Source organism: Aphelocoma coerulescens, chromosome 3 (assembly GCF_041296385.1).
Source record: "Aphelocoma coerulescens isolate FSJ_1873_10779 chromosome 3, UR_Acoe_1.0, whole genome shotgun sequence".
Classification (NCBI taxonomy): Eukaryota; Metazoa; Chordata; class Aves; order Passeriformes; family Corvidae; genus Aphelocoma; species Aphelocoma coerulescens.
Window position 1 is genome coordinate 72983328 of NC_091016.1, and position 13573 is coordinate 72996900.

General features: G+C 35.2%; 1 protein-coding gene across 8 annotated transcripts in view; it reads left to right on the top strand.

Moving 5' to 3' along the window:
* TRDN (triadin) overlaps positions 1–13573 on the top strand; it is a 227863-nt gene that overhangs the window by 59713 nt on the left and 154577 nt on the right. For all 8 annotated transcript variants that reach the window (XM_069010861.1, XM_069010857.1, XM_069010862.1 and 5 more), the window contains 2 exons: positions 4991–5041; positions 11898–11957. In XM_069010861.1, coding sequence (XP_068866962.1) covers positions 4991–5041; positions 11898–11957 — 111 coding nt within the window. The remainder of the gene's footprint in view (positions 1–4990; positions 5042–11897; positions 11958–13573) is intronic.

Below are 13573 nucleotides of genomic sequence, written 5' to 3' on the forward strand. Positions count from 1 at the left end.
TTTTTGTTCCTGTTCTTTTTTTCCCTGTTACAAGGTGTTTTTGGTGTTGCTGTGGGTTTTTTTGCCTGTAGAGTATACAGCTACGTGATGTATTAGTAGTTAGATAGAAGTTGCTCTAATGCACAGCTTCCTTTCTTCTCCTCCTAGCCCCGCAAGGATAACTGTCACCCTCACCAGCTGGTACTATCTAGATTAAAAATAGACATCAGCTGCACAATTGAAAATTTCTCCTGAGGATACCAACAGCAAGAGAGTTGACTACAATTCTTCACACAGACAGCATCTAAAAGCACATTAGAAACGACATCTCTCTCATCTTCTAAGGCTCTTTACACCACTCATTCTTGCCTTGCCATCAATATCTATTTCTACCAACTCTTCAGGATAATCAGCTTCCTTCTACCAAGTAGTCTTGATAAACTAGCAAGGATATAGCCCCATTAAATTGCTGGCAATAGCTGTAAGGGTTTTAACTGCTCAAAAGCAAATTATTAATCACTGGCTCTGAATTGGACTAATTTTCCTTTTCATGCTTAGATATTTGTAAGAGAAAGAATGTTAAAGCACTGAAGGTGTATATTGCTGTGTCACCTGTAACAGATTATAAAAAAAGATGACTAACTGGTAAAATTTGTTAGGAAAAAAATCGATTCCCATTTCATAGAAAATTCCATCTGCTTAATTATACTTTTAAAACACTAGATATATTAAAACTACTTTCTATCTTCACTTCAGTATTTAAGTGGAAACAGGATGGCTTTAAGCATGGAGGGTAATGTCAAATGTCAGGTCCAGAGATAAATTCCCAGTTCTCTTGCTCATTTTCTGGGTTACCTTAGGTGAAGCGTATTTGTGTTCCAAATAAGAACCCTTTTTTTTTTTTCCACTTTGTATCTTATATCATTGACATTTTTAATATAGTTTTTGGGATTTTATTTAAACGTATATTTCATCTGTATGATGGAAACTCAGCGGAGGGTAAGGTGTAGCAGCTGCTTTAACAGTGCCAGAATGCTACTCACCATTTTATCCTCTAATGAAACAAGATGCAAGGCTGTGCTTTCCCAGTAAGAGAAGAAATGCATCCCTCAAAGTTTGAACTCCTGTGTTACAGAGATGGGGTATTTATATCATGTTATAGAACCATGTGGTACCTAAAGTAATTCATGTAGGCTGAGGCTGATCGAAGCTATTATAGCACAATAAAATTAAAATAGCTGAGAATAATGCTATCCATTTTACTATATTATAAAAAAGGACATAGCAAAAAATCAAAATCAGAAACACAAAGGCAGACAAAGAAGGGAACCAGGAGAATCTCCTCATGCCCTAGCATGAAGGGCTGTGCTCTTCATTCAAACTGATGTAAACCTGTGCCGTGCTGACCCACGAGTTCACACAGATTCAAGAGACTGCAATTATTTTCTCCCATCTTGATCTTCCTGGAGCTGGAGTGCTGTGCTGTTGTTAGACACTGTCAAGTGCTGTTAATGAAAATTAGCTGGGTGAGAGGTGGGGAAGCTGCCGCCCAGACTGTGCTGTTCAGCAGGGATTTCAGTAAAGCTGCCTGCAATACTGATCTTCAGCTGACTGTGACGGTCTGCCTTGGGTCAACAGGACACAGATATATCAGCCTGACAGCAATAGAGTTGAGTGTGACTCCTTTCAGCATCTTGAAATGGTCAGTGAGAAGACTCTTAGCTTTCCTTCTTGGAGTTATTTAAAATAATCACCCTGCATGTTCTGTATATCTGCACAAGACCTGAGGTCTAGAGAAATTAGCATCAAGCAGTATCCATATTTAAGGAAATACTTACCTATTCAAAACCCAAGTAACACAAGGTGAATGATAATTTTTCTTGTCTGCCTAATATTTTAAGAAAATAAACAATGAAGTACAGCTTTTAAAATAAATACTCCCTTACAATAATTTTATAAACCGTGCTGTCATCTCATAAAGAATCGGAATGGTTGCTGTGGTGACAAAGATCATCCTTGCTGCTGCTTGATTCTGTCATTTTTCTAAACATGAATTCGTAATATTTAGGATTTATTAACAATGTGCCACATTGATAGAGATAAATTACGTGCCTTAAACTGGCCATGTAAGTCTTCTATATTACAACCACTTTGTCAACTCAGCAATAAGATACGATGTGATTACTAGAAAATTAAAGCTATTTGTCATAAAAGATGAAGCAGAGAGTATCAGAACTCTCAGAAAACAACAACAAATCTCCAATAAACTAATGTATTTCCTGATTTTAAATACTTTGAAGTTTGCAAATAGCTACTATTTTCTGATTTGTAAATTTTTCCAGATTAGTTTATACTGAGACTAGATTTATTTATACTGGGAAAATTTGGGTTGTAATTGAACAGAATTGACGTGTTCTAGGCTGCAATTTTTATGATGGTTCAGACTGTAATGGGGAGTTTGTGAAGAGACCCTAATGATGGGACACTTTTGCAGTATGTAAAAGCATATATGCACACACTTGTGTGTTATGAAGATGTATTTAACTTCTAGGAATTTGTGTTTATTTCTTTGTGATGTGTGGTATCCTAACTGTAACAGAAACTTAGATGAGATTCTCAGCGTAGCTCTCTAAAAAGTATATTTCTGTGCACCTTACTGTAATATTTGTGTGAAGCAAACTACACTTCTGGTACAGTGTGAGCCTGGTTTAGATAACCAGCTCTAGAGTCATTACTCTGTACATATTTTGTGGTCAAACTAGCACTAAATTCCCTAAATAAATAGTAATTTTAAAGCCTTTTTTTTTTTTTTTTTTTTTTTTTTTTTGAAAGAACAAAGGTTTATTCTTATTTTATACTTATTTTTTCAAGAAAAATAGGCCTATTTTCTGTTGTGAGACACAAAATAGATGATAGAAACGCAGCAGAGCTGAAGCATATTAAAATAAGCAAGGAATATGTATCTGTGTAAATGACTCTGCCTGAAGAATATGAGTTATTCATATTCATCTCTGTATGTAGGGTGACCTCTTGAATTCAGTGAGAAATGTCTCCACTGTATGTTGCAATGCAGAGGAAGTGACTCAGCTTTCTATAAGTTCCCTGAGTCAGTGTTTGAAGGCAGTCTGGAACAGTGGCATGGAGAACTACTCAGATGTGCCCAGAATTAGGGAGCAATCCTCCATCTGTTCCTGTCTTGCAGCATTCCTACCACTACCTAAACTTTGCTACCTAAACTAGACCATGCATCCGTTTAAGCAAAACAAGTGGGTAAAGTTTGAAAATCCAGCAACAGAATTCTCTCAGTTGATAGAAATAAAATATCCCCACATGTTTGAAAGAAAAGTAATCCAGGCTCAGCTGAAATACAGTAAATCAGTACAGTACATTTCTTCTATTCTCAGCCTTTGAGGTTTATAGAACAATAAATGAACTGCACACCCAGGCTGAACAGAACAAGATGAAAACTGAATAAAAACTCCTTTTAGCTTAATGACATAATATAATTAGCTTAGTTATGTCTCCATACATTAGTGGCTAACAGTGATACATAATTTAGCCTTTGTTGCACTTTATCTCAGAACAAATATTCTCTCTATCTGAACACAACATAGGGTGATGTCATGGAATAGTTATGTTTTTTGCAAACCACACATAATAATTATTTCAAATATGAAATACTGTCCAATAAAAATGTTCTGCATTATTTTCAAGGACTTATGCAAATATTTGGGGAGAGAAAATTCCTTTTCCTACTGGGTTTCTTTGGCAATGTGTATCCTGTTACAACCTGAGAAAATAACTAATGTTGTAAGTGAAATATTTCAGTTGTCTTCAAAGGCATTAGAGTGGCTTCTTATGGTTGAGATGCAATATGCATAACTTTTTCTCAGCTGGATTAATTTTGGGGTCAATGTTCTTGTTATTTAGACCCTGCAGACTACAGGTAACACTGAAATACAAGGAGACATCTCCTGCAGAGTCTAGTGAGATTTTCATCTGCTTTTGTCAAAAACAAATTTGATCCAGTATTTTAGACCAGTTTCCTACTGCAGGAAATATGTGCACAATGCAATAAACCAGGCACTCTGTAAAGTCTTAATGACTTTATTGCACAGTCATTATTGCATTTGTAATAAATGCCCTTTAAATTTCTACAGCTGTGTGCAAAGAGAGCTATGCAAGCTTTAATTCTGGTTTGCTTTTTCAAAAATTTCAACATTTTGCATTTTCAATATTATCCTGGCTTTGACACAATAAGGAAAGTAGAAAAAAGAGTTATATGGAGGTATATAGCAGTAATTTAATATCAATATTACAGCTGAAAAATTTTGTTTAAAAGGAATGGCATAACAAGGGCAGATAAATACTGTACCACTTCCTCCTCTAAGAAGGCAGTTCTCAGTTTTTGGTATACAGTGTGGTCAAAATGAGTCATTCTCCAAGACAGTGATTTCTAACCTGGGAACTTCTATCTCTGTAGTTTGTATAGAGCATTGAGCATACCTTTTATTGTGTGTTGGAGATACCAATTCAGTATGTGAGCCTCAAAAATTTTAGAAAATGTAGTAAAAAAAAACATTTTTTCCTTCCAAAGGTAATTTGGAAAACATAAAATACTAATCTTGGAAAACAACTCAAGATACATGCAAAAAAAAATGTTTAGTAAAGGCATGTTTTTCTGATTCATGACCAACACGCGCTGCTGTATAGCTATTACAGATTAACAAAACCTATTCTTGCCTTTAAAAGTTGCTGTATGGCTCAATTAAAAACAGAATAATAATTAAAGACGCTTAATGTTGTGATTTTTATCCATATATATCATCTGTGTATATATATAAAATTGAACTATATTGTGGATAACACTGATATGCAGGTGATAAAGCCATGGCACTGCCATGACATTTTAAGCACTTTTTTTTTTTATTTTATTATGAGAATGCATCTGATAGTTTTATATGTGAAAATTATTTTAATATTGATAAATTTGCATTGCAATTTTTTTCAGAAATTCAGAAACAGAAAACGGAGAGACCTGAAAAACGAACACCAGCGAAGGGTAACTCTTTTTTTGTCTGTTTGCCTACATATATTTGTGTAATATACAGTGTCTGTGTTAACTACATATGTCACTGCTATTGTATCATAGAAGCATTCAAAGATCAGTTGGCACAGACTGCAAAGGATCAAAAATTAATGTATACCTCAGCATTAACACAACAAATGTAATTTTATGCTTGTGTGGCTAGATTGAAAATGCACATTCATAATAAGATTCTCCTGCCCAAACTTTTCAGGAAATCTTTTTCCTAGCAAAGTTGCAAGAAAGTTGAGTGTTGATGAACTTCCTCTGGTGCAAGAGGCATGAAGTGTGTTGGGCAAGGAAGAAAGCAAATTTATAGGCCAGTGGGTGTCATCCAAGTTAGGAAGTCATAGCTAAGAGTGAGCCAGGTGTGTATCAGAGATAAGAAAAACTTCCATTTTAAGTGCCTACTCTTTTTCAGGCTGTTTAATCTCCTATAACTGGCATTTTTGAAAAATCCACAGAGGAGTTGGTTTGGACTGGTTTTCAGAGGTCATAAAAACGAAGGTGTTTCCTGTGATATTGGCAGGTTTTTTGCCTAACAGAGCTCCTCCATAACGGCTAGGCCACGTAAAACTTGATGAGCATCCCTCTGATGCACCGGTGCTTGGCTTGATAATGGCAGGAGGAAGCAAGAAGGAAGCTTATTTAAATAGTATGTATAGACATACACTCTCCCTCATGCAATTATATTAATTTATATATATATTCTTAGTGTCTTTTTATAGCATTTTATATCTTTATAAAATATTTTTATATTATTTTACACCTCCATTTCTGTGCTAATCAGGGTCATCTGGACTGCCTAGAACTGTTTCCCAACTACTTAATAAATCATGTTGCATCAAAATGAATTTTTTAGGGTACCAATGGGCAAGCCAGGCAATAATGAACTCAGATCCATTAGCAAGGATCCCACTTAAGGTCTTTTCAAGTAAAGTAATCTAAAAACACAAATGATGTTGCAATCTTGACCAAAACAGCCTCTTTTGTACCATTTCATCTATACAAAATGCATTTCTTTATACAGAAGAATATTAACATGGCAAAAATTATTTCAAAGAAATTATAAGATACCAGAAAAAAAAAAAAAAGAATGTGTTCAGGTGTCATTTGTTAAGTCACATTATTTAGGTGCTTGCTAAAGCAGACTCTAGTTATACAATCAATTACTGAAGCATAAAACAAATGGTTTTTTCTATATTTTGCTTTCATGTTTAGTCCCAACAATGCGACTTGTACATAGGAGGAACAATTACAAGAAAACATTCCTCTGGCCTCAGTCTACAGTGTGATAAAGGCATGAATCTTTAGGGAATTTTACTGTTACCTTCTAAAGTACCTTCAGTAAATATGTACAAATACAGTCTTTTATTGTTTAAATAGGAAAAATCCAGAAGTAAAATGAATGTCTCTAATAGCAGCAAACAATGGAAAAAACATTTCTGTCCTCTGCCCAAACATGTGGGAACATTAGAGATTTAAAATTAATTTAATTATATTTTTTTGAATAGTCAAATCCTCTGAGTACAAGTCCCACAATTTACAAGGGAGTTCAATCCATAAGCCTCATTTTTGAAAGATTGAACTGAAATATGTGGAATAGTTATAATGAATAAAAATCCCAGATGGAAGAGGCTGAAATTAAAAGATTCAAACAGTATTGAGAGCCAGGGAAACTGCTGCCCTAAAATTTGCTTTTAATTAAATATTTTGATAAACTACTAGCAATAATGTCTATTTCAATTACTGTAGTCAATTTAATCCCAGAAAGAAGAAATACTCTGAGAAATAATTTCACAAAGCCATTGGTCATGCTTAAGAGCCCTGAAATCAAATTATTTCATGATAACGTGTACACATAAGCACAAATTCACTACAGAGTAGGGTCTTTCCAATTTGGTATTGGAGGTATTAGTAATTTCATAAGTGCAGTGGCACCTGGACTATATGACCAGGAGCTTGATCAGCCAGCAGAGGCACGATGGATTGATTATCCCCTTGTACCCTGCTTGTACCCCCCTTGTACCCCTTGTACACTGCTCCTGAGACCACATCTTGATACTGTGTTGAGTTCTGGGCCTCTCAGTTCAGGAAAGCCATCCATAAACTGGGGCAAGTTCAGTGTGGGGCCGCTGCAATGGCCAGGGCTGGAGCAGTTGTCCGGCTGGGACAGGATGAGGCATGGGGCTGTCTTGGCCTGGGGCAGCTGTGCTGAGATTCTGTCCTTTTGTGATACTGTGTGGAATGTGCAGGATTCTGATGTGCTGCTGGAGCCTGTTTAAGGAATAGGTGATATAATTGTTATTACTATTACTACCAATAAAAGTTAACTACACATTATTTTAGGCAAAAAGTAAGAACAATAATAAAAAGTATCAAGATAAAAGTACATGTAAGTACAGAAGCTCTGTCTAATGGAAGTTGTAATAGCAGTTTCTGATTTTTCTGGAAAATTGATCTTACCAGTGCAACGAATTGTCCTGCACTTCTGGGAAATAGCTCTAATTAAAACAGGCATTGAAAAGGAATGGGAAAAGTTGTTTTACTGTGTGGCTTTCGCTAAAATTTCTTCACTAATACATTGCTGTTGGAGTGACGTATGGAAGAAAACAATAAAATGCTGCTTACCCCAGCAGACATATATTAAATCACAGTGATTGTTGGACAGATAGTTGTGTGCTTCTGAACTGACACTTGCTGTTCCAGGTATTTTTTCAGAAACTATCTTTGAATTCAGCCTGATTTGACAAATAGAGGCTAGGTCCTGCAAAACTATTTCATTTACTATGCATAGCATATCAATGTGTTAACAGGGCTGTACTGATAATGCAGGTATTAAACACCACAGAATAAAGCTATCTGTATTTTACCACATGGATAAATTATGAGATTATAAGGACAAATTTAATGTGTTCCCATAATTTAATTTGTTGTAGCGGGAAGACAAAGTATTTGAGACAGCTAAATAGATAAATAGAGCTAGACCATACAAATCCATAATATGCTAGAAACCCACATAATTTCACCCAGTTAGTGAATTACAAGGCAAATTTCTGGCACAGGGGCTGTCTAGCCTGATTTCTCAAGGTACAGCTACAAATATGCCTGCCTTAACTTTAAACTGGAGAACATGGTACAGATGGCAACACAGCAATCATTTCCTTAAATTATGTATCTGGACCTTGGAGTCTATGCCCCTCTCCAGACAAACCCCTTTTTTTTCCAGTGTTCCTTCAAGAAATATTAAGTTTTAGCCATCTAAAGTTACTTTACTTCTGAATGAAAGCATCGACACAGAGATGTAATGCTCTCTGACTAATGCACTCTAACTTCATTGTATTAGTTCATTTATCTTAACTTTCCTGAGAGTGCTGCTCTGTAGACAAGCACTTAGTCTGTTAGCTGGAGCGAGCAATCTTTGCTTCATGCTTACTGCACTCATCACCTGGCTTTATAATAAGCAGCAGACTTAAGACTTAGTCAGCTTGAAACTATTTTTACTTCTCTTAGGTATGGAAGCAGTGTCTTACTACATCTCTTCTTTTTGCACTTTCTGGTTTTGGGTGTGGAATGTCCTTGGAGATCTTTATCGGAGAAAACCTAAATCACATCCCCCTTCCCTATGTCTTCAATTTGATGCAAATAAAATCTACTATGATGTTTGAAATTTGGAAAATCCTCTCACATATATGCTACACTTCTTGTTTTTATTTTTCTGTGAAGTAGATAGCAATATTAAGTTTGGAATACGTTGTTAAATTACCTTCAAATTTTCCATTATAAGTTTCTATTTTAGATTATTTATAAATTTATCACACTCCAGTCACTTAGGATGAGATTTCCCATGTTCATCTTTTTGCCTCAGGCTGAATTTTCATTCAAAGACATGCAAAAATGTTTCAGCAATTTCCAAAATCTAGGTTAGAGAAAATTAGGTTGGGGTGCTATATTTTTTTTTCCAATGCTAATAACAGTTCATTTTGAGCTTATGGCTTTTTGGTATTTGCAAGGAAGTCCAAGAAAATTTATTTTAATTTGTGGAAAAATTTTAGCTTCCACAATTGCTGTAAATCTACTTGGTTTTCTAAATTCTAGTTATTATTTTTTCTTATGGATGACACCAGCATCCTAGTAGCAAAAGTAACAAAAGAGGAAATATTTTAATTACAAAATGTGTCATAAAGCTAATAAAATGGTTGAATTCAAGTTGAATGAACAGTTTTAGTTTCAGCATTTTTCGGCTGAAGAGTATGTAAGTAAGCAGACTTAAAAAATTTTTTTTATATACTTGTGATTTTTTGTTGTTGTTTTGGTCGTGGTTTTTTTTTTTTTAATATGGAAAAGAGAATCCCATCAGCTCTAATTTGTTTCACAGAAACATGGCAGTATGTCCAGCCTAGCTAATTCTAAAACCTAATGCTTGTACCTAACATTGTGGGCTTGAAAAAGAGCATGTATTAAGCCCTTTACAAAGAAAATGATAACCAAGTGACAAAATGTGGAAAAGATCTGTAGACAGTAATGTATTTTCTATGACAGAGCTTTCATGACTACATATGAAATCGAACACAAAAAAAAAATCAGGGGAGAGTTAATATGTTAAGAAATATCAGATTTAAATTTAACAGATCAAAAGCTTCAGTGAATTTTGTTGGTCTTGTGATTGAGGAGTCAAAAATGGCCAGTGATCATAGCCCTGAAACATGAACACTTTAATTTTTAGCAGCACCTGCCCTTCACAAGTAAGGGAAGCCGTAGCTCTGACAGTGCCCATAAGAGGTAATGATAAACATTACAATCTGAGATTAGCAACCTCTGAGGCTATGGAGATATCAACACACAGGATAAGGCTCTCAAACTAGCCAGAGATCACCTTCAGCCTATAACTGGGAAGAGAAAAATAGCTTATGCTTATGCCAGCCTGGTCTCTGCTTATCCACATTCCAGGCTCTCTGCCCAGACACATCAAGTTACTTTTCTTTCTCAAGAAGGGGACAACTGATCCCTTCTTCATTTTTAAAGTTTTAGTCCACACAAATATTAATATTTCTTTGCATTTTTGCTATTTGCACCATTTTGAGGATGTGAAACCAACCTAAATTAGATTTTTCTGTCCACTTTCAGGTCTGTTGATGTTCAGTCTAGTTAGTCTTGTTCAAGGCTCATTTTATGGGTTTGTTGTTTGTGTGGAGGGGTTGTTTGTTTTGTTTTATTTTGGGTTTTTTTTGTTGTTGCTTTTTGTTTATTTGTTTGTTGGGGTTTTGTTGTGTGTGGGTTTTTCTCCCAAATCATGAAACAAGGGAATGCTATGGAAAAACTTCAATAAATTTTTAAAACCCTACAACAGTCTCTCTTACACAAGTAATATGTCCTCTGGATAAGAACAAGCTTTCTGATTACCAGTCTGTTCTGCATAGTTCAGCTGTATTCTTTGGCAGAGAGGCTACAAGAGCTTTTGTCTGAATGCGCAGAAGCTCATGTGTCACTCACATTGACCATCACAGAGCTGTTGTTTGCAAAACTGTGCTGTTAGCCCAGCCAAAACTGACAAAAGTGTTTTTCAAAGAGCCAGCATCTGCTAATACAAATGTAAGATGTAAAAGCATGCTACAATTTCTGCAAAAAATACTCAGTTTGGAGAATGGTTTTTTCTTGGTATGCTCCTAGATGCCCTAAAGCATTTGAATGAGTTGCAGTCTGTAATTCATTGAATAATACATTGCTGGTGCTGGTGCATTCTTCACAGCCCAGGTTTTTTTAGTGAAAATTTGCTATACACAGTCTTCAAAGGCTTTGAAATATCTCTCTTCAGTCTTTTTTGACTGTACTGCTGTTCGTTATCAGCAATAATTTTCTTGTTATGACTGAAAATGAATTTTTGATAATGCAAACACATATAAGGCATAATGAATATACTGAATGTTCTGAATGTTTTTTCTTAATGACTGCAACATGCTTTTTAATGTGGAAACACTCAGCCAACAAAAAATGCTTGTACTTTTGTGAAATGACATTAGCTACAAAGCTGGTGAAATGAATGGATACAAAAGCATAATGTGCTGGTGTATAAAGCTCACCGTCTTCTAATCAGAATTTTGTTCACTTGTTCCCAGAAACCTGGGTACTGAAAAGAAAATAATTTTTCCCTGAATTTAAAAAATGCTAATCTTATTGTAGTACAGGTTTACTAAGGTTAAAATCATTATTTTGTGGGATTGAACCACTTCATAACATGGTCTGAGAGCTGGGTGGGCAATAGAGCCCATAAGGAATCATGTTTGTCTGCCTCTCGCAGGACATAGAGTTGGTTGTGTTTTGAACAGCTGCTCTTCCTGAGGTTACACTCTGATTAAAAGAGATATTTTCTTGTTAATCCATCCTGTGACGGAAGTAACAGCTAAAAATAAAGAAAAAGTAGCATAGAAAGCAATATGCTGGCCGATTTTTGTTAAGAATAGAATGCAATGCTGTCAAGGGCTGAAAATAATTTCCTCTGTCAGAAATCTTAGAGTCAGGGTGCTTGTGTAATGGGACCAAAAGAGATAGGGCAGATTAGATTAAGGTTGCTGAATAATCACTTCTTTCAGAAAAAAAATAGTCTAATATCTAAAGGCTTATTCTTGGAAAATATTTTTCTTGGACCTGGAATTAAATATTGACATTAAGAAGGTCTATACATCATCACATACCTGTGACTCAGAGATAAAATCCATTATTTGGGTTTACAAATGCTTTTCCTTGATCACTTTCATGAGATAATAAGTGTGCTTAATACATCTAGATTTCATATTTATTTTGAGCTGGGGTTTATTTATTTGTTTATTTGTAGCGATTCACAGAGACAAACCTGAAAAACAAGAAAAAATTGAGAAGAAGGAAGCCCTAAAGGGTATGTATTCAGCTTTTGATATTCTTTGTCTTTTTATCAGTGATTCAAAATAGTCCAATCTATTGACACTTAGACTGTTCTTGTAGATCCCAATTATGTTTAAGGATGCAGGAAGTGTCATGAAAGCCAGCTGGAAGGAGAATGAGGATCTAAAAAAATTTTGAATTCATCACTGTACAGAAAAGCTGAAATTATATTCAAAGATTAATTAATAAGTCTTTACTGTACTATTAACTTATGTAAAAGACACCCAGAGCACAAATGGGAGTCTTTTTTATTATTTTTGAATAAATCCAAGCATATTGTTTGTCCTTGAGAATACTTCTGACCAAAATGTAATGAGTAAATTACAACATACTGGAAATGGTCCCTGTAGACATTCTGTGTTGGAAACCTGCTTTAAAAAAAAAAAAAAAAAAAAAAAAAAAGAAATATCTCCAGATTCATTGCAGAGACACTGGGGAGACGTTTAGAGAGAATTTAATAATATCCTGGTGGTGTATGCCAGCAACAAATTACAGATCTGTTGTGGGAGTCAGAATCAGGATACTGCTTAGTCTCCACCCACGACTCATGAGTTAACTCTGGGTTACAAGAGCCACCATCTAGTTTGCCTTTTGTGAGGTTATTTTAGCAAAATGGAATTTTGGTGCAGAACACCTACTAGTCAAAACACTTTAATTCCTCTGAGAACATGTCCCTTGCACTAAATTATGGTTAATAAAGTCTTGGGCTGCAGGAAGAAAAGCATTCTGGAAGAGCAAACAGGCCAATGATCATAATTAATCACGAAAAAAAGAAAAGGAAAGACCAAATATTCAGCCAGAGCAAACTTATTCAGGCCAAGAATGCAAGTGAATGTGCATCTCTCAAAAGCTGTGCTCAACTAGGCCTTTCTAATGGTCTCTGGAGCTTTTCCATGTCCAAGTAATTCAAAATGAGTAAACAAGATTGATTTTAAAAGTTAACGGCAGGCATATAAATTGAGGGTCTGTTAGAATTAATATTTTTTAGTAGAAAAGAGAATTGTGATATGGGAAATTTTTTCTGAGATTTGGAAAAATGACAGAGCAAAGACCATAATGTCCAACCTTAAAACAAGAATTGTCTTTAAATCTTTAAGACTTCTGTTAAAGACTTCTGTTCCTGGAAAACTTGGGGAACTCTTCAACTTGATTTCATAGGAGAACAATATTTAATGTTTTATTAAGTTTCTTAGAACTGGAAAAAAATTATCCCAGCCAAACTCAGATATCCAGTGAAAAAAAATTACTATTATACTGCCTTAGCTTGCCATAAATCCCTTTAATATTCTGTCTACCTAATGGTATTTTTTCTTGAAGTGCGCTATTAGTTTTGTTTAGTAAACTATTGCCAAAACTGCTACGGAAGCACTGCTGTGTATCGAGATTCTCTGTATTCACAGTACTAGTAAACATTACTTTCACACTGTACATTAAATTTCAAAAATATAACTATGGATGTGTGTCTTTCTAAAGCCTGTTTCATTGTAGTGTGACTGGGAGACTCCAGAGACCGCATCCCTGTATTTTAACTGTTTATATTCTATGTTAAATACATTCCCTTTTCAAGATCGGGACAATGGAGGGTATAAA